This window comes from Monomorium pharaonis, chromosome 1 (assembly GCF_013373865.1).
Source record: "Monomorium pharaonis isolate MP-MQ-018 chromosome 1, ASM1337386v2, whole genome shotgun sequence".
Taxonomy (NCBI): Eukaryota; Metazoa; Arthropoda; class Insecta; order Hymenoptera; family Formicidae; genus Monomorium; species Monomorium pharaonis.
The window spans coordinates 21,629,654-21,649,546 of record NC_050467.1 but is presented as its reverse complement, the minus strand read 5'-3'; the positions used below and the strand labels follow the sequence as shown (position 1 = coordinate 21,649,546).

The window sequence follows — 19,893 nt, the reverse complement described above, 5'->3', positions numbered from 1 at the left end:
TTAATAATAAACGATTTTATATATCAATTAATGTATACTGATATTAAAATAATATGAAAATATATTATAACTGACATGATTTAAATACTTAATGAATTAAATAATTATTAAATTAATACTTCAGTCATCATTTTTGTTCATTTATATGCAACCAATAGATTATAAAAATCGATGAAATATTTAACTGATAATGTACAAGAGAATATACTTACAAAACGTGAAGTGTTGCCATGTCTTCAAAATCTGTCTTGAATATCACCGATACATTATTTCCTTGAAGATCTCTGTAACAAAAAATACAAAATCGATATCAGTATTTCAGCCTTTAGCAAGTAAAAAATAAATTGGTAATTCTACTACGCAAGCTTATACGTCGCTCAATCATTTAATAATCCGGCTTACACGTTACTTTACGTGTAATCATAATATATCAAGAGAAGTGTAGATAAGCATATTTAAAAACAAATTTTATTTCTGACGTAATGTAATTTTCACGCCACGAGATTCGTTGACATACAATTCTATCGATTCAGCGAACTTAATTCTATGTCTACCTTTAACGCGGGATAAAAGCTGAACAATCGTAGCACGCAAGGAGTGAAGATGACGAGCGGCGCGGTATCGCCGTTCTGCCAATAAAGGGTTATACCACTCCGTTACGAGGAAGCGTGAATTTACTCTTCACGTCGAAAGAGGAGAAGACCGTGAAGTAGCCGTCAAATACAGCCGTACGCCAAGCGTCTGCCTCCCTCAGGGAAGTTATTAAGGCCTTATTAAATTGGTTCCTTTTCCCGTGGAAACTTTTTACCTGACAAAAAGCTCAGGGTAAGAGCGAGTAACAAAGTCAGCCTACGAGCGGTTTCTCCTCCCAGCGCGGACTTCTTTTTTCTGGCCCTACGACCGGCGTAAATTATTCCCTCGTTTTCGTCTACTGACGTGTAATTCTCCACCGACGACAAAATGACGGACTTATATTTCTGGAATCCACGTCTTGCACGTGGGATTTAATGCTTGTACGGATACTCAATAAAAGGTGATTTCTTTTTAAGTTGTTTTTCACCAGTAAATTTCTTTTCTTTTTATAGGCAAACGTAGGATCATATTATTCCACACATCTCCTGATTACATGAACTTTTTGCCTCGTCCAAACTTTATGACACTATGTTGATTTATTTATTTTAATAAATATTTCTTTGTGCCAAAATCAATGTACCCATTTAAATTTTTTACTTAAATTTTTATTATTTGCACGTAGATATAGACCTTCGCGGGTATATTTGCAAATAAATATTTGTCAAATAGCACGACGGCAATTAATAATTTCAGAAAAACTTTTCAGAGCTATTTTAGAAAGAAAAAAAGTTTGATAAAAGTAGAAAAAAATCACTTCCACTAAGTCAGTTGCGAGCTAGTTAATTATACTACCCCACGGTAATGACTACGAATACTTCCCGCTAACTCTATTAAGATATTAAGCGCCCTCCTTAATACGTTGCAGGTAATATCTAATTACGAATCATTATACTTGAAGGAAGCTGAAAATACCTCCCGCGGGAGAAGCATGGCCAATCGCATTATAGAATCGAGGCCCATCGAACCTCGACGCATAATCCACTTTATCGCCGATTCGATTAATTCTCGACGGGATAAAACGATGACGGCTACCCAGCGTCTAACGAGAGCTTTAGGAGCTACCTAACGAACGATGTCACTTTTCCTGTTATCGTTGTCACTACTTCACGTGGTTCTTTTGTCGGACGAGAGCGATGAACGTTATTATAACGAACAAACAATGTCATCGTTAGAATAGCATTGTAATAATTTAGCTTCTGCTTTTATATCATATGAAGATAGATGATTAAAACTACTTTTATTGCATACAATATGTGTTACAAAATCTTTCATTTTCATGTATAACAGAATCTAGTTTATATACACTCGTTTTATCCTTTTAAAAATTATTTTTTGTAATAACTAGAGAAAGAGAGATGTGTGTTTTATTTTCTTTTGATCAAATGCGAGCGCGATAGAAGTTCAAACCACTCATGCCCTTTCGTAATTACTGCGATCATTCAAAGTCGTCGACGACACGGCAGAATATCGTGGTTCATGAACCAACCGACAACTCGTAGAATAAGACAGAAACTTGGCGTGTGCCGTTTGCACGACGGATTTGCGCTTCTAGGAACGTTAATGTGGTCTTTCGCGGAGGACCCGGCATCATCTTATGTGGTGTCACGCTCAATTAAAATAGCGCGGCGTCTTCTCAGAAAGTAATAACGGCAATCGTTCGGGTAATCGTCTTGTATGGGAAACCTTTGCCCAGCGACCTGAATGGAGGAGTGTCGGAACGGTGTAAAGGATCGGTCGCCCGAAGCGACAGTTTACAACTCATCGCTGCACAACGAGACAAAATTTCACAATATATCGATGTTCATTGTGTTTATTTGATAAATATCCTTGTTCCAGCAACAAAGCTTCTGAGAATATTTGCCAGATGTCGAAGCCAATTTATATAACTTTAGTGAAGTAAAAAAAATATATATATATCTTTACTTACAAGGATAGTCATTTGAAATTAAGGTCTAGTAATTAAAACTCAATGTATTTAAAAATTTGGTGAACTCGAATATTAAAAATGCATTTAGACTACAACAACACTAGAAATTAATATTTTAAATTGTCAAATAAAATTGGAATGCACGCTGACGCTACAAAAATCATTAATCGATATATAATTTAGATGTTATCAATAAAACGAATTTCAAACCATTAAATAAAGAAAACAAATTGTTTCAAATTCGCAAACAATAGCGGGATTAATGTCCGTCGTAAATTTCGATCAAACAAAATTGCAATATAAATTATGATTTAAAAAAAAAATTAGATAATTCTGTATCAGATCTATCGCTGCGGTGATGACCGACTATCGTGACGCAATTTTCGCAATTTAAATCGTAAATCTACTCATTGATTCGATTCAATTGCTATAACATTCTAAAAGGTACAATTTTCATTTTGCACTTTTGCCAGGCGACTCACGTAGCGGCTAACGAAATTACATTTCGCGTCGCCAACCGGGACATCCGCTAAATACGTTTCCATGGGTTTTCACGAAGGCGGGAACAGAAGGGACGAGATGGGAGGAAGGGTACTTGACGATGGTAAATCTGATGGGACGGATGACGGTGAGAATCTGAAGGAAACAGAAGGGGGCAGTCAGGGTGTGACGGGATTGGTAGACAACGTCCAAGAATAAGGTGTTGGTGGTGTCTATATTTGAGTTGTGGCGGGCTGAGAAGACGGGAGAGGGAAGGAGGGAGGGAGGAGGATAGGCTGCTGGCAGATGTAATCAAAGTTTGCAGACAACCGCCCCGAACGAGAAACCTCTGCGAGGAACAGCAGGGGGGAAGGAGGAGGTTGGAGGAACACAGGGGATACCGCCGCGGGATCGGCCGGATATCCGGTCGTATCTCACACGCGGCGCCGCGCGCTGCGGCGTGTCGATACGCCTGCTTAATGTCGTAGAAATGTCTCCGGCGGAGATAAGGGTGGAGAAGCAAGCCGCGACAAGGTGAGACGTGTCTATGGGGAGGATCGGATACTGGCGCGAGTCTCGATTTTCTCGCGAGCGAAACTGGCTCTCGTCCCGTCTTCCCGCCGCCCGGGGATCTGGAAATCGAATGATTTATGGGTAGTGATTATATTCAGACTTCGCGTGCGCTGGTATATCATGCTGTATACGTGCGACTGCTAGGAAATATCGCGACGTAATCCGCCATTTACTATACGCGCGCCGGATGTTTGGTAGATGCAAAGTAGTTCATCGATCGCGATATTGACAGTTAACGATGATGGTCCATCACACCTAAAATCTCATCGGTTTTCAATTCCAATTTATCTGATTTGATCATGTAATTATGAATAATGTGTGATATTTATGCTAATGCGATTAACATGTTTGCTATCACACTTCTCAAATATATCGCTTATATAATTATGATTTAGAATGTAAAAGAGGATTTTGAAAAATGGTATATAAAATTTATAATATAAAATCATTGAAAACTTCTGTTTTTGATCTCTTTAATATATTTTTTATATATATGGATTGCACAGGCATTTGATAAAACTATTAAAAATGTGATTAAGATTTTTCAAATTTAATCACAAAAACATAATTAAATTTAATTGCCTTATAATTTGTTTCAATTATATTTATCTCTAACATCGCTAAATATATAAATATTAGTAATAAAGATGTTATACATATGTATTTTTTCATTATTTCAAGGGAATTTGTTCGATGTGCGATATAAAATTTTCGCAGTTCACGTAATATATTTCAGTTTGTTTATGCTGCACAACTTTTCTACGAAGTTGTGAATCCGACGTGTAATAACGCACACCTTGCGACAATAATATTGCAAGTCCCTTCCGATTTATTTTCCCGGGAAAATGTAGTCCTGGCCCGATAGATCGTATTCTAGATTTTGTTCAGCGCATTCGTAGCGCCTGAAGTTGCAGATCCAGATAAGTCGAAATATTGCATTTAGAGCGACTGTTCGTTTCTGCGATTGGACCTCTGCTCCAGCCCGTAAAAGTTTCATGGCAAACAGAATGAGGAGCGTACACCTGTACAGCAAAAACACCGTGTCAGATAAGAAAGAGAATCACCGTTCTCGGGGAAAAAAATATAGTCTTCTGCATGTCGGCGCAGAAATGCAAATGGAATCTCTTGATTGAGTTTACCGGCGAGGCGTCAATTTAATGTCTCTAGCGGAGGTGAAAAAAAGGCCGAAGGGGGTTGATTTGACGTATCGACGGCTTTCCGCTCGACTCGCTATTCTTGAATAATCGTGACAGATGGAACGGAAAGAATGTGAACGATGCATTGCATGAGTAAACAATTGGACCGCTCACAGAAACTAGACATCACTTATAATTGAAATTTTATTGCTGTTCCATCTTCCACATTTTGTTAAATTGCGGGCATAAAAAATAAATTTCTATCTTTTTAATGTAGAATTTTGATGTACGAACAATTTGTATTACTGTTGGATAATGGATGACACAAACTTTCGCGCATGTTACGAGACAATAACATTGTAGTATAATGAGTGAGTTGAAAATAAGGACCGTTGATTCGCAACATAATAATTTGGCGCGGAAAGCGGATGGCATTTACTGACTGTCGTTTTGTGTTCCGTTCCAGCACAATGCAATTAACATGGTGTTTAAACTTAAGCTTCGGCCGCATTACTGTGGAAACTTATTGCGGCGAGGGAGGCTGAAGCGCAATAAACACACGTTGACTTCTGAAACATTCAGACGGAGGAGGTTCTACGATGGGTGACGCAGCGTCGCCGGGACCGGGCGTTTGAATTTATCGGGCTGGCATGTCTCCAGATGAAATTTCTTTTTTGTCTCGTGCCGGCCGGTCATTTCTCACCTCGATCGCGCCGCACGCGTGTCAACCCAATAAAATCAAATATTAACGCTCGGATGTAAAATCGCGCTCGTTCGCCTGTGTATTTACGGTGCGATACGGTGACGTACCAGCCACATGATGTATCGTGACATTTTATATATGTGAAAATAAAACATCGTAAAGATGAAGGAACTGACCGGCAGACGGGAAACGCTGGGAAACTCGGGAATCAATAAAAACACGACATTTGTCGTAACGATACCGAGAGAGCCTGTTTTCTCATGAATTTCTTATGATTGCGCCGTAATGACAATCGCGAGGATGTCCGTAAAGAAGGAAGAGATGTTTGCATGCCCTGCATCAGGCTCTTTCGCATCGTTCACGTCGTTATACTGAGAAATTAATAAAAAAAATTATTTTTATGGTTATATGTTTTCGTTGCGCGTTTATTTTTCGAGAAAAAGATTGAATAACGAAGTTAATTAACGTTGTTTCATTGACTATAATTTTTAAATGAGGTTTAAAGGCATTAATCTTTTATATTATATTTCCCGTTATGCGCTATGAGCACGTATTATGTTGTATTGTATTAATTTAATTAGTCTCAAATTAAATATTACGCGCTTGTGAAATAAAAGATACATAGATATTCGTATGATATTATTTTTTAAATTAATAAAATTTTCAACCTCCAACTTGGCCAATATTTCCATGGTTAATAGCGCCCGTGACATCGATTTACAAACGACTATTGTCTTCAACAAGGGAATCCATTCGTCTCTGAGCAGCGCCGTTCAAAGCGAATGTCTTAGACGCAGTCCCGAGCAGCAATAACAATCGCTGTTTGTGGCGCGGGAACGCGACCGGTCACTAATTCGCCGCATGCATTTTAACATTTCTCTACCAGCTGCGTGCGACGGCCTGTTCGCTTAGCAGCTTCAATCGATGCTAAACATCCCTATGTTATGTATATAAGCGAAACGGCGGAGGAGCGCCAAACTATTGTTCCACTTCCGCGCCGCGTGCCGGTTCGTTTGCCGACGCAAGTAGTTCAGCAAAGATAAATGTGGGGTCACGTGTAAAGGAGCTACACGCGGGGGCTGACCTAAAATACCGCGAAGAAAAGCGCCTTAGAGTGCTTTGCGCTAAACGCGGTAATTGATCGATCGATTTGTCATTTGGACGGTAAATAACTTCTTAATTTGTTTTTGCACCCGGGCGAAAGTCTCGGGCGGAAATAGCCCAACGTTTCTCGAAGATCATAAATTTTCTCACTTTTAAATTACGGGAAACAAACCTTATGTTTTAGTGCAAAAATACATGTCAAAATTGTACATTGTAAACAATTACGATTTTAAATATGCCTTGCAAATGTAATGTAATGTATTTTATAAAATATGCAAATTTGCCGTTTTGGTTATTAATTTTGACTACAGTTGTGATTTTTCACCAATGTACGATTTCAATGACATGAGTTAATCCATGCGGTGATCCAAGACGTATGTTTTTCTATTTACAACATTTGTGACGTTCTGTAAACGACAGGGTGTACTTTGCGATCGCCAAGGTACTCACGCTCCTCGTATATTTTATGTGGCGACGCCTGTAATGTAACCGAGAGCGGTAAAATATCGTTTCGCCCGGAGGATATATTACACTTTTAAAAATTTCAGACGCTGTGGGTGGTTCGTTAGCGGGTGTAACTAGTCAAGCAAAAATAAATATTCGCCCACGTAGCGGCGGTGCAACACACAATCGGACCCGAACTACGAAGCATGGAAATAACCCGAAACCTTTTTACAATTTAGATAAGCGTCCGCGCGCTCGCGTAAATTCGAATCGCCGATCAGCCGTAGATCAAGCTATCCGCAACTAAAATTTTATCCAACGCAACGTATACGTATTACGTATATATTACCTCATAAATATTCAGCATGAAAAATATGAGCGGTTATTTCATCATAAAATTAGTGAAGTCGAACTGTGCGCGCGAGTAGCCATCGTTAACACGTTCTAAAAACGAATGCATCGATCAGACTCTTCAATCGCGTATACGATAAATTTATGTAAACTTCGATTTTTTTCGAGTAAATATGTAAATGACGACACAGCGTAAAAAATGTCTGAAAATGTTTCTGCTACATGATTTTGCTGAAATATCCAAACATTTAATTATATAGATAGATCTAAAAATAATTTTGTTGAACAATTAAAATAAATATGTACATTTAAATTGATTAAAAATGTCAAAGCTTTTTGCAGAATTGCATTTTATGCTTAAGCATCCTACGTAACTATCTTGATGGTCCAACAAAATTATTTTCATATCTGTGTCTATACATATAGAGATGAATTTTTAGATACTTTGGCAAAACTGTTCCTGTATCAACAGCAATTTGCAATATATAAACACTTATAGATTTCAAAACTGTTTGTTCTGTTTCGTGAACATGTTACTTGTTTCAAAATAAATTTTATTTACACAGACAATTTTTAAGTAGGATAACAAATAAAAAACAAGCGTGTGTACGTTAACATTAAGACAAACTTTACAAAAATTAATTTATCTTTCCTAAAAAATTGACGTTACGGCAATTAATACGCGCATCTGATTAACGGACATTGTATAGAGTACGGGCAAATTAACTGGGGATAAAATATTCGAGTAATGATATGCGATACGTCCCTCCTAATATCACTTTCGCGACCTCGGGGCGCCCGAAAGCGGCAATTTGTAACGTTTTATCCAGCGGAAACGCATGCATCTCCTTCAAGGTTTCCTGACAGTCGTACACAGGTCGGTGCAACTGGTTCAGAAAAGACAAATGCACCGGTTACGTATAACGACCGACGTGGACTGGCCATAATACGGAGGGAAACGACGTGGAGTCCCTTAGATTTCAGATAGTCGTTGTAGCCGCGTGATTTTTCTGTGTTCTTACCCTCCAAGTGGACCGACCCCATATCGCGAGAGCATAACGTGAGCTCGATGACCCACGCGAGCTTTATCGCGATAGCGTGCGATCTCCACGAACGCCGCGCGCCGGGGCATCCTCCCGCGCTGTAAAAACAGGACGTACCGCGCGTGTCTATTACGCTCATCGTGTAATTCAGGGACGCGGTGGAATGCGTTAAAGTGCTCAAGGCGCCAGATGAAATCTCTGTTTCGTGTAACCATGGTCAAATGTAAGGCTGCCTTCTACCCGCGTGTGTTATAACAACAATTACAAACGAGAGGGGGAAAAGAAGAAATGTGATAATCGCTGGGAGAATAAAGTTCCTCGTTTCCTGAATCAATTTATTATTTTCATTACTTACATTAATTTGAAAGATATGAAACAATTAAATAAAAAAAAAAAAACTCCATTTCAGTTTTGTGAAAATGTTAAAAATATCCAATGAAATAATTAAACGATAATCCTCGTAAAGATATTCAATATGGACTTTAAAGTCTAAAAATTCGTGTAATTGTCATCTGTTACATTTGTACGTTAGTTGAAAGAGATTTTATACACTATCCAATGCAAAATGTTTCGATCCGTTATATATTTTAATAGCGTATCAGATTTTAATTAAAGCTATAGGATAAAAAATAATTCTCGAATTATATGATTGAAGTTGGCTAATATTATCTACTAAATCTAATGGATTTTTTATATTCAATAAGAATTTAAATTATAAAATTAATAAATCTCAGGAAAAGTGATATAAAATCGCCGCATTGTTTATGAAAATTGACAATTATAAATTTTAAAATTGATTACGATCACAAAAGCCTCAATTCATAAAAACCACACAATTGCTCATAGTAAGAGAGAAACTTCAGGAAAAAGTAATAATAAATTTATACAGATTCAAATTCTCTTATGGTTAATATAACCGATTAAGTAAAATATACTATAAAATATTAATACTTTGATTTATAAACATGCTACTAATTTTTTTAAAGCTAAAGTAAATTTTTGTTATTTGACTAAACATCTAATTTAATGCACATGAATTAGTCGTTAAAATTGAAAATGCAAAGAACACTACCTTTCGTTTACTTCTAATGCGACGAATTGGCAGACTAAAACCAGAGTTTGATAATCAAACCTAAATGACAGTCGTTAAGCTTTGGTGGAATAGTTTCAAATATAAACAATTAATATAAACGTTCAATTAATATAGACAAACATCAGTTATGTTTGCTTCAGTAATCGATCGGTTACTATTAACATAATTGTTAAATATCATTAAATATGCGTGGTTATAATAATCAAATATTTAATTTGAAACGATTTCACCGAGGCTTAATTATTATCATTGAACTCCTTTTCCGCGGGGCGCCACGCGAATTTGTATTTTGCCGCCCGCAGCGTAAGCGAGCAACGTAGCGAGCCGTGCGCTTAGTCATGACCGCCCCCATTCATGCGACGAGACTCGCGGGGTCGGCGACATCGCGAGCAGTTTTCCCGCGATTTTGTCTCTCGAGATCGGTCGTTCCTCTTCCTCACGAGTGCCTGTTTATCCGCCGATGCTAGGGGTAATGCGACGCACCACGTAAACATTGACTACGCCGCGGACGCAACCCGGAAACGTGCGTCGCGCCGAATGAATCGCGAATCGTCCAAAGTACCCTAATAACCTCGTCGTCTCGGATCGCTCGCTCGATAATCGTGTGTGCATCGTAGTGAAAAACGCATAATTCTGACGACCTGAGGGAAGGAGGAGGGAGAAGGGTGGCTCGTCGGGTTCCTCTCGGTCGAATTTCTTCGCGGGAGGCATCGTCGGGGATGCCAGTATCCGGAGTACGTAACGAAAAGTATCGCGTCGCCGTCATTGTCTTGCGTTTTTCGTGCCGCGAAGTGAGACCTCGTCGCGTTCTTCGCGTTCTCTCGTCGATCGAGAGTGAATTTTCTCGCGGAACGCATCACCGGGGATGCCGAATCGAGTTAACGCCTTTGACCGGCGTGCGAAGTGGTCGCGTCCCTCACGCTCTCCTCCTCTTGTCTTGAGAAATTGGCGCTAAAATCGTGTGAGTTTTTTTGCTGCGTCATGTACAAAGTAATGGTCATGTGTGACGTAGTTCGTGCACAACAGTCGCTCGCGTTCGCGTCGTGTCGCGGTCCCCGCGTCCTTTCGTCAATCGAGAGTGAATTTCCTCGCGGAAGGCATCGCCGGGGATGCCGAATCGAGCCTTTGATCGGCGGCCAAAGTGGTCGCGTCTCTCGCGTCGTTAGTATTTCAAATCGTGTCGGTTGTGTGAGTGAACATGACGAGGAGAAAAAAACATCACCAATTCATTGACTGGTGAGTAAATTTATTAGGATAAAAATTTACTGGGATGCTGGAACGATGGTCAAACTTGATCAAGGTCGATAATATAGAAACATTAGTGCATAACTTTAACAAAATTTCGTATGTATTTCTTTTAAAGATTCGGAAAACATTAACTCTGATCAAATTTGACCATCACTCTGGTATCTCCTTAAGATTTTGTCTACAATAGCCCTAGTAGTAGTACGTCATTATAAAACAAACCTTATATATTCTTTTAATCTCAATTTCTTATTTCTATATTCAAATATCAAATGATATTATTTCAGCGCTGTTGAGCATTGGACCTTCATTGACAAATCATGAACTATGGAACTTTATCAGAAGTTTTATGGTATGACAAAGACACATATAGGACATAATGGGATACATATGAGAGATGATGCTGTTAACGCTTTTAAAATACTTCTTGGTAAGTGATTTGCTTCAGTAATACACAATTGATTTATTAATAAATTGCTCTTGTTTATAGAATTTCATGCTCAAAAAAGCTGATTTTGTGACAAGTTGAGTGCTATCAGATTTGAATCACTCTATGAATTTGAATCACTCTATGAATTTGAATCATTTACTTGAAACAATTTTTGTAAATTATATTACATGACTTAATTGATTATTTTTATAGATATCAATATTAGCTATAATATTTCCATTGTGGAAGTATTATATTATTTTTATATTATTTGCAAAATTTACTACTACGTAAACCGATTGCGCTCCATCAGCTTTTTTGTGATAAAAAGCACATATTTTAAAAGGGTTGTCTGAGAAAATTATGAGCATTCAGAATTTTTAATATTTTATATAATATAATATACAATATTATACGATATTATAACATATTAACTCGAAGTAAGTTATGAATGATAAATAAGGTGTTGAATTGATTATCAATTCAAATTTTCTGGTAATTTTTCCATTAAGGTTTTTGTCAAAACTTTGAGAAAATTAGTACATTTTGTTTTTATGATTAATTTATTACTTATTTACCACTTAGTGTATTATTCAATTCTGACAAATATAAATAACCATAATTAGTAACGTCATTATAAGCAAGTTTATTTTTATACATAAATAAAGGTTTTAAAATTCTTTTACAAGTAGTTAAAACTAAGGTATAATAACTTTTGAAGACAACATATAAATTAGCATCTGATTCCTGAAATTGAAGGTTAACAATATTGATTTCTTTTAAAATAGGTTTCAAAAAAATGATATATATATATTTAATTTTTTTGAAACCTATTTTAAAAGATCAATATTGTTAACTTATATATATATATATATATATATATATATATATATATATATAGATTTAATCTTACACGTTTCCATCAAAGTTCTGGCTGTGTAACATTTTTCAATGTTATTTATCGTTGAAAAATGAGTTTTTAGCTCTAATCATTGATTTAATATTATTTCAATTGCTTTATATCTCGAAAAACCCATTTTGTTGACGATAACTGTGAAATTTTATTTTGAAACTTAGATTTTCCTGTATTAATTAAATCAAATATCTTACTATATTTATTTCTTCTTTTAGAGCTTATGTTAACCAATTATATGTTAACCAATTATATGTTAAACCAATTATATGTTTCTCTTAATAAAAACTTAATCGAAGCTAGTAATTCTGCTGATGTCTTTTCAGCACAAATATGTAGTGAATGACGTACATTTTATTAAATGTAAATTTGGGCTCTTTTTTTCAAGAAAATATAAAGTGAATGGTTTTTACCGTATAAATAATTGGCTCCATCAGTACTAATTCCAATTAATTTAGATACGTCTAAATCAAACTTTTAAAAAAGATAAAACGACTTGATATAATCATGTGCTGTTACTCTAAATACCTTAATTAAACTTAAAAATTCAGTGACTGGTTTATGTTTAGATTCATCAAAATATTTTAGAAAGATATAGATATTTTTTTACTGAAACATCAGTTGATTCGTTTACAATAAGTGAATAATAAGATTGATGTTTACGAATATCTTCTGTAATTTTATAGCGTATAGCTGAAAATTGATAATCAATTTGACGTCTTATCAATCGCTCGTGAGCAACGGGAGCGACGACGGCCCTGAAGGATAACCCATCGTTTAGGGCGTCCTTGATCTCACTGTGTAATCTGTTGATTTCTTCATCTTTATTGTTGTCAGACGTTCTTGTCCATCTCGTTTTCTAAATAATCATTTTTAAGTTGATTATTTTTATTTGTTGCTTTTTCATTATCTTTTGTGTTCGTAATAGTTAAATATCATTAAATATGCGTGGTTAAAAATTTGCTTAGTTGAGGTTGAATGAAAAAAAAAACGTGTGTGAAGTTAACATCTCAAAGTTTAGCATCTCATAAAAATACTGTAGAATTACTTGCATCCAGCATAGTTCTACAGTTCTTGATAGGTTTCAACAATAGTTCCGTTGAATTACCTATTTTAATTAAATTTTTATAAATGAGATGCTAACTTCCAAAATCACATAATAGCATCTCATCGTATTTCGAATATACGACCACAGAGAAGACAAAATCTATAAAGTTCTATCGTTTAAAGACGTCCTATCAATAGTTCTGATGATTAAATTAATAAAAAAAATTTTTTTTTGTTACAAAACATACGTATATATGCATATACGTCTGCGCACGTGGATTTAGTGTAACTGGCATCTTAAATAGACAAAATTAATTAATTTAAAAAATTTAGAAAGTATTTTTCAACAACTATCTTGATGGAAAACTTGTATTTATAGGGCTAGACGTGAGATGCTGTTCAAATATCGACAGTTCTATTTATTTTAACGCAGTTCTCATATAGTTCCGGACGCGTACAATAATTTTCTAAAAAGTTCCGGTGATATAATTAATTAAAACATTTTTTAAACAATTATTTTGCCCGGAAAACTTGTACGTTGACGTATACGCATATGTACGTATGTTTTGTAACAAAAAATTTTTAATTAATTTAATCATCAGAACTATTGATAGGACGTCTTTAAACGATAGAACTCTATAGATTTAGTCTTCTCTGTGGTCGTATATTCGAAATACGGTGAGATGCTATTGTGTGATTTTGGAAGTTAGCATCTCATTTATAAAAATTTAATTAAAATACGTAATTCAACGGAACTATTGTTAAAACCTATCAAGAACTGTAGAACTATGCTGGATGCAAGTAATTCTGTAGTATTTTTATGAGATGCTAACTTCACACACGTTGAAAAAAATTCAAGTATTCTATCATTGAAGACCAATAATAGAAGAAGGTATTTCATGTTGTATTTGGATTATACTTTGAATTAAAATTTATGTAAGATTATTCCTGAATTAATATTTTGTATATTTTTCTAGATAAATCTAGATAAATTGTATATATTTTCTCTTTAGTCGAGTACTCACTCCATAGCTGGTTTCGCGTCGCTTAATGCCTCCTATGGCTGCCTCCTTTCTCTTTCCTTCTTTCCCTTCGAAGGGTACGATACAACACGTGCGGAAACAACGCACGCAAATTAATTATCAAGTTAATTAGCGATTAGATGATCGCGCGCGATATTTTGCACCGCCGACGTTAAATTGCCAAGTGTTAGCAGACTCCACTTTTATATTTGTGCGCGACACGATTGTCCACCGCGTCTACATAATTGCTGCAATTAAGACGAACAATCACAATGGGAAATTCGGTGGTAGGCATTGAACGGTGTAGCACGCGACACATCTCGTATGTACGAAAAAGATTAACACACATAAACAGCGCTGACACACATCGCCAGCGTATGACTTACATCCGGCAATTTACGTGTGCGTCACGAAAATACTGGGCGAATTACAGGAAAATCGATTGAAATGTTGAACTGCGCGTTCAATGCTCGAAACACATATATATACACACATACACACACACATGTGTTCGGATTCCAGCATCAAAAGGCTAATTGTATTGCTCTGCATATCAATAGTCGTCAATAATCATTCGCGAGCTGCTCATTGTCCCGCGAGTTGACTTATCGCGCTTAGTAATTGTAAATTACAGTGTTTCCTATTATCCTGCTTAATTGTTGAGCTGTTCTTGTTGATTGTGTGTTATGATATTTAATTTTGAAATTCTTTAAATAAGTCTTTAAATAGGCATCAGCTAATATGAATGGATGTGTGTTAATGGGATCCTCCCGTCAAAATTTCATATCTGCTTATATCTGATCTGTTCTACTTCGAACTCGTTTTAATTATGATATAATTTAATACACTAGGCATGTATATTATGAAGCAGATAATTTTTCAAAATTCTAATAATTCTCTATGTTAATTGATTTGATTTTAAACGCATTATTCATTGATATAGAGCATTATTTGCTGTGACTGCTTTCTCTTTGTCGATTAATGATTGGTTTTTCTCCTTATTTTTGTTTCTTAGATACTCGACGAGATTTTCGCTCTCCGTTGGATTGGTATCTATGGTGTTAGTGCCGCTTGGTAAGCGTAATATATCTTTTTTTGCACGTTGTATTTTTATAATTTTACTTTTTATCTACATTCCGAGAATTTAATATGTTTTAAACGATTTGTATCCCCGAAGAACATCGATACAATTACGTTCCGTAGAGAAGAACCAACTATCGTAGATTACAATATAACAAGAGCTCTGAAGAGGCCTAGATGAGAGGGAGGAAGGGGAAGAGAGAGAAAAGGCAAACTCGAACGATTTTAATATTTCAGCGAGGCCGCGGAGGACGGCGTTGTTTAATTATCTTGATTACAATGCCGCGCTTCGCGATCCGCTGATTGCGCGGACGTAGAAGTACCGTCTCGGGATCTCGTCTAACGAACTTGGTCCTTTGATCTCCGCGCGCCGAAGTTCTTAATTATTTTTCCTGTTTCTTTCGGGAGATCGCGTCCGTGCTAAATGGTGTTTCGCCACACGGACGATTTACCTGACGACCGCCGCCGCTTCTCGATTCGCCGTGCGCCATCCTGCCGCGATTATGCAAGTTGGCCTGAGAAATTCCTCCGTCAGACGCGTAGGTGGACCGTGCATTTCACATCGCCGTGCATTTTATTACAATTCAAGCATAATATACCCACAAGTCCGGTTTTATGCGGTAATATAGAAGATATAAAAAGAGATTTCCTTTCAAATAAAACTCACTGTACTCCCCCTGTACCCTTAACGTTTTATTGCGCTATAATCGAATAAGAAACAAACTTCTGCGTAATTCAAAAAGTTTAAAGTATATTACATAAAAATATTTAATTTTACTACATAGAATTTTTCAATCTTGAATTTAATAACGATTATTAATACGGATCGATTTTTATATTCGTCGAGTAGACATTTAATTAAACAATCATACATGGTTAAAAAATAGTTTTGCTGTTGCAGCAAAACCATCGCTGCTACAGCATATTCGATGCGACAACAATAAAAATTTATTATTAAGCATTTTTTGTCAAGGGAGACAACAGTCTCATTTCCTTGATACAGATTTCTGATGAGAGCTACGAAATGATGTGGGACCCCCATTTCTTTTAGTATCATCCATAAACTGCTCCATCTTACACAGTTAAAAGCTTTCCTGTAATCTATAAAGCACAGAAGCATGGGCGTATTGAATTCTCTTACTTTCTTTATAAGCTGTCGGGTATTAAATATTTGATCTCTGGTTCCTTTGACAAATTTCGTCTGTTTGGATAGAATTGGACGATCTACGTATCTTCGCAGCTTTTGGTCCAGTATTCTTAGCAGGGTCTTACTCGCGTGCAATATCAAGGATATTGTTTGATAATTCTGGGATCTCCTCGTGGAGCTTTTTTTATGGATTGGGATGAAGACAGATTTAGCCCAATTTTTGGGCCAGTGTCCACTTTGTCAGATTTTATTGCATATGTTCTTCAATATTTCAGTTCCGCTGTCTCCTAGTTTTTTTTTATAAGCTCAGCTGTGATTCCGTCTACTCGCGGAGATTTATTTAGCTTCAGATATCTTACAGTTTCAGACCAGAGAATGTTGAGTAATTTCTAACCAGATAATGTTGAGTTCTTTTTCTTTTTGCAGGTCTTCTTTTAATTGCTCACTTGTTGTATCCGTCTTTTCGCTGTACAGCTTTTCGCGGTATTATGTCCATCGTTTGAGGACCTCCTGATTTTCCTACATGACTTTCTTCCTACATCTTTATCTTCAATTGTCTTTGGTTTAAATCTTCGTGTTAACTTTCTTACTTTTTTATATAGGTCTCTAGTGTCGTTGGTAGGATGATGTTCCTCTATTTCCCTGCATACTTCTCTGATATGGTTGTTCTTATCTACAGATATAATTACTTATAATGTCAAAAATATGCGGATAAATTACTATTTGAAATATTTTGTTAAAATATTTGCTTTTAATTGTCATCACCATTATATCGTCTTGCAAATAAAAGTAGCAGATAATTTTTTAATTTTTGCTATAAATAAAAATTGCCGTGCGTATTGATGCTGAAATATAGCGGGTGTGCAATGGCAACCATTTTTTTTTGTTCTTCCCAACGTGCGCGCAGCAATTAACGAAAAACTTCTCGAGGCGGAAGTGCCTGTCAGAGTCGTGCATTTTAGCGCTTCTGTTCGTGCTATTTTTTTTCGCATGAAAGAGCACCTGGGAAAAAATGCTTTTGCCTTTACGTCATTTTTTCGTTTCTGCTTTTTCGTCGTCACGTTCTTCGTTAATCACGTCAGTACGTATTCATTATAAACGTGCACGCTGTTATGCTTGACTTTCTTGATTACAACGTCAAAATACAATGCATGCTTTTTAAATTTCTTTTTCGCCACAACATGACAAATGTGCAGTGTAAGTGTGATGATTATTGCAATTTTTCAAAATAACTTCAAATTTTATTCTTGCACTTTGATAAAACGTACATAAAACTTGAAAGATATTAAATGTGTTATGCACATATGTGACTTTTTCTCTCTTTCTCGCACGATTTTTAGAATATTTTTTCTAAATGATAAAAGAGAAAAATAAAATTACAAAACAAATGACAGTTTCAACAAATATTTGCGATTTATTATCTTCATTCATTTTACATTTATCGGATTATTAAATTATACACAACGGTACGTGTGTATGTGTGCGCGCGCATGGAGTAAAAGATAATTAACATCTGGGAAAAATTACAATAAAATGCGAATACGTAGCTTGTTACGTGTATAAATTCCCAGACGCTTTCGGCCCGGCTAGGCTGTATATTTGCGAGGTAAATCACGGACGATGTACATCGCTCGTCGAGGATGGAGTTACACGCATACTCGCGCGTTTGGGCACGAGCGTAGCGCGCACGTAACGCCGCGAGCGAAACTTGAAAGGGTGCGTGTTCGTTGCATAGAAACAAAGGGAAAGAGAAAGAGAGAGTGCACGATGCTTTCATGCTCGGAAATCAGGCGTCTAAATCTAAACGGCGCCGCGACACGACGCTCTCGCCGCCCCCCCCCCTCTCTCTCTCTCTCTCTCTCTCTCTCTCTCTCTCTCTCTCTCTCTCTCTCTCTCTCTCTCTCTCTTCGAGTGACGACTAATTACCGTTAACGCGAGCCGCTTAATTAGCGTCAACGTTAATGCTTCGTCGCTGAATCTCGAGAACTGCGAAACCTGCTTCAAGGCCGCGGCGGATCGCTGTCTGCGCTATTCAAGAATTTATTTTGACGACGTTTGAATCAGAATCCTAACGAATGGATTGGAAAATGAAAAGAAGAGATTGAAAGATTTTAATATATATAGATTTTAAAGTTCGTGCCAAGTTCGTTACGCAAGTCATTATAAAACGCAAGTTATAAAGGAACTCACGCATTCGGTCCATGATTTATCGACGAATATGCGGAGCGTGTCACACAAGTCATAATGGTAAAACATTTAGATATTTTTTAAAAAGAGGCTGTCGAACGGAGGGGGGTGGCAGAAGGGAGAAAAGCACAATCCAATTGGTTACGTGAGCAGCGGGATTATTTCGCCAGTCGATTTTGCGATAAACCAAAAATTCAGCTCGCGAATAATTGAAACGCAGCGTCGAAGGCTTATGTATTTTTATGTTGTTAACGGCACCCAGGCAAAATTCCGCGCGCGAAGAAGCGTAGAGGGAAAATGCCCAGGATCAGTCAATAAATATGGACGTATCGGATTTTTGTACATTTTCGCGTGGGGAAAATCCGCTAGCTCTGAAAATAAAAGAAGTGACAATGCCAGATTTTTGCCGGAGGTTACGATGGATTTGTGTTTCAATTTAAAGTTGAAATTTCAATTTAGATGCCTGCGTATTGCCCGCAATAACGATACATTGCAACCTCGCGGTGTCGTCCTCGCGACGTGTAAGGCAAATCGAACACAAAGTTTATCACTTGGTATTGGCATCCTGTATTTTGAGAAAAATCTTCTGCAGCATCGATCTGATAACAAATTGAATAAATAATTCTACAACTCGGTGCTCGTTGGCACGTTGGTACTACTCTCAGGGTAAACGATATATTTTCGTAGCGTATACCTTTCAGACTTACGTCCCCGTCTTTTTCCTTCTGCATTTCGCACGAAATCCACGAGAATATAACGTCATAATCCTTTCGCGCAATTGTGTGTACAATTTGAACAAGAAAGCGAAGCTCACGTGCCTGAGTATAATCAAAGTCGGTATTGTAGAGGATTCAGTAATTAAGGAAAATCGCCCGCTACTACTTGAAATGCATGCTCGTGTAATTGAGCGTACGCTCACGTTTTTCTCCCGTCATGTGACGAGTGTTATCAAGATGTTTTTCCAACATGAAAGAAGGATTAATGTCCTTCACACTATATGAAAGGCTAAGACCAGGAAAATGTGATATATTTTTTTAAAAGAGATGTTTTCTGCCCTTTTTCAATAACATTAATAATATTCTATATTTTTATATACTCTAAAAATTAATTATTTTTTATCATTTGTAATTTATCGTCACGAGATCTATACTAAAAATTGATAGCACACATATAAAAAATCGTACATATTTTTAACAATATGGTATAATAATTCATGTGATATATGTCCAATCGAAATCGAGCCTTTTAATAACTTGATGACCTAAATTCGAATACGTAATAATTGGACCATAAAGTATCAACGTGATTTCACGGAATAGAATGTCGACGTAATGT

General features: G+C 36.7%; 1 protein-coding gene across 2 annotated transcripts in view; it reads right to left on the bottom strand.

The window, feature by feature from the left end:
- LOC105837603 (protein slit) overlaps positions 1-19,893 on the bottom strand; it is a 326,397-nt gene that overhangs the window by 30,166 nt on the left and 276,338 nt on the right. For both annotated transcript variants that reach the window (XM_012682519.3, XM_012682518.3), the window contains exon 2: positions 213-284. In XM_012682519.3, coding sequence (XP_012537973.1) covers positions 213-284 — 72 coding nt within the window. The remainder of the gene's footprint in view (positions 1-212; positions 285-19,893) is intronic.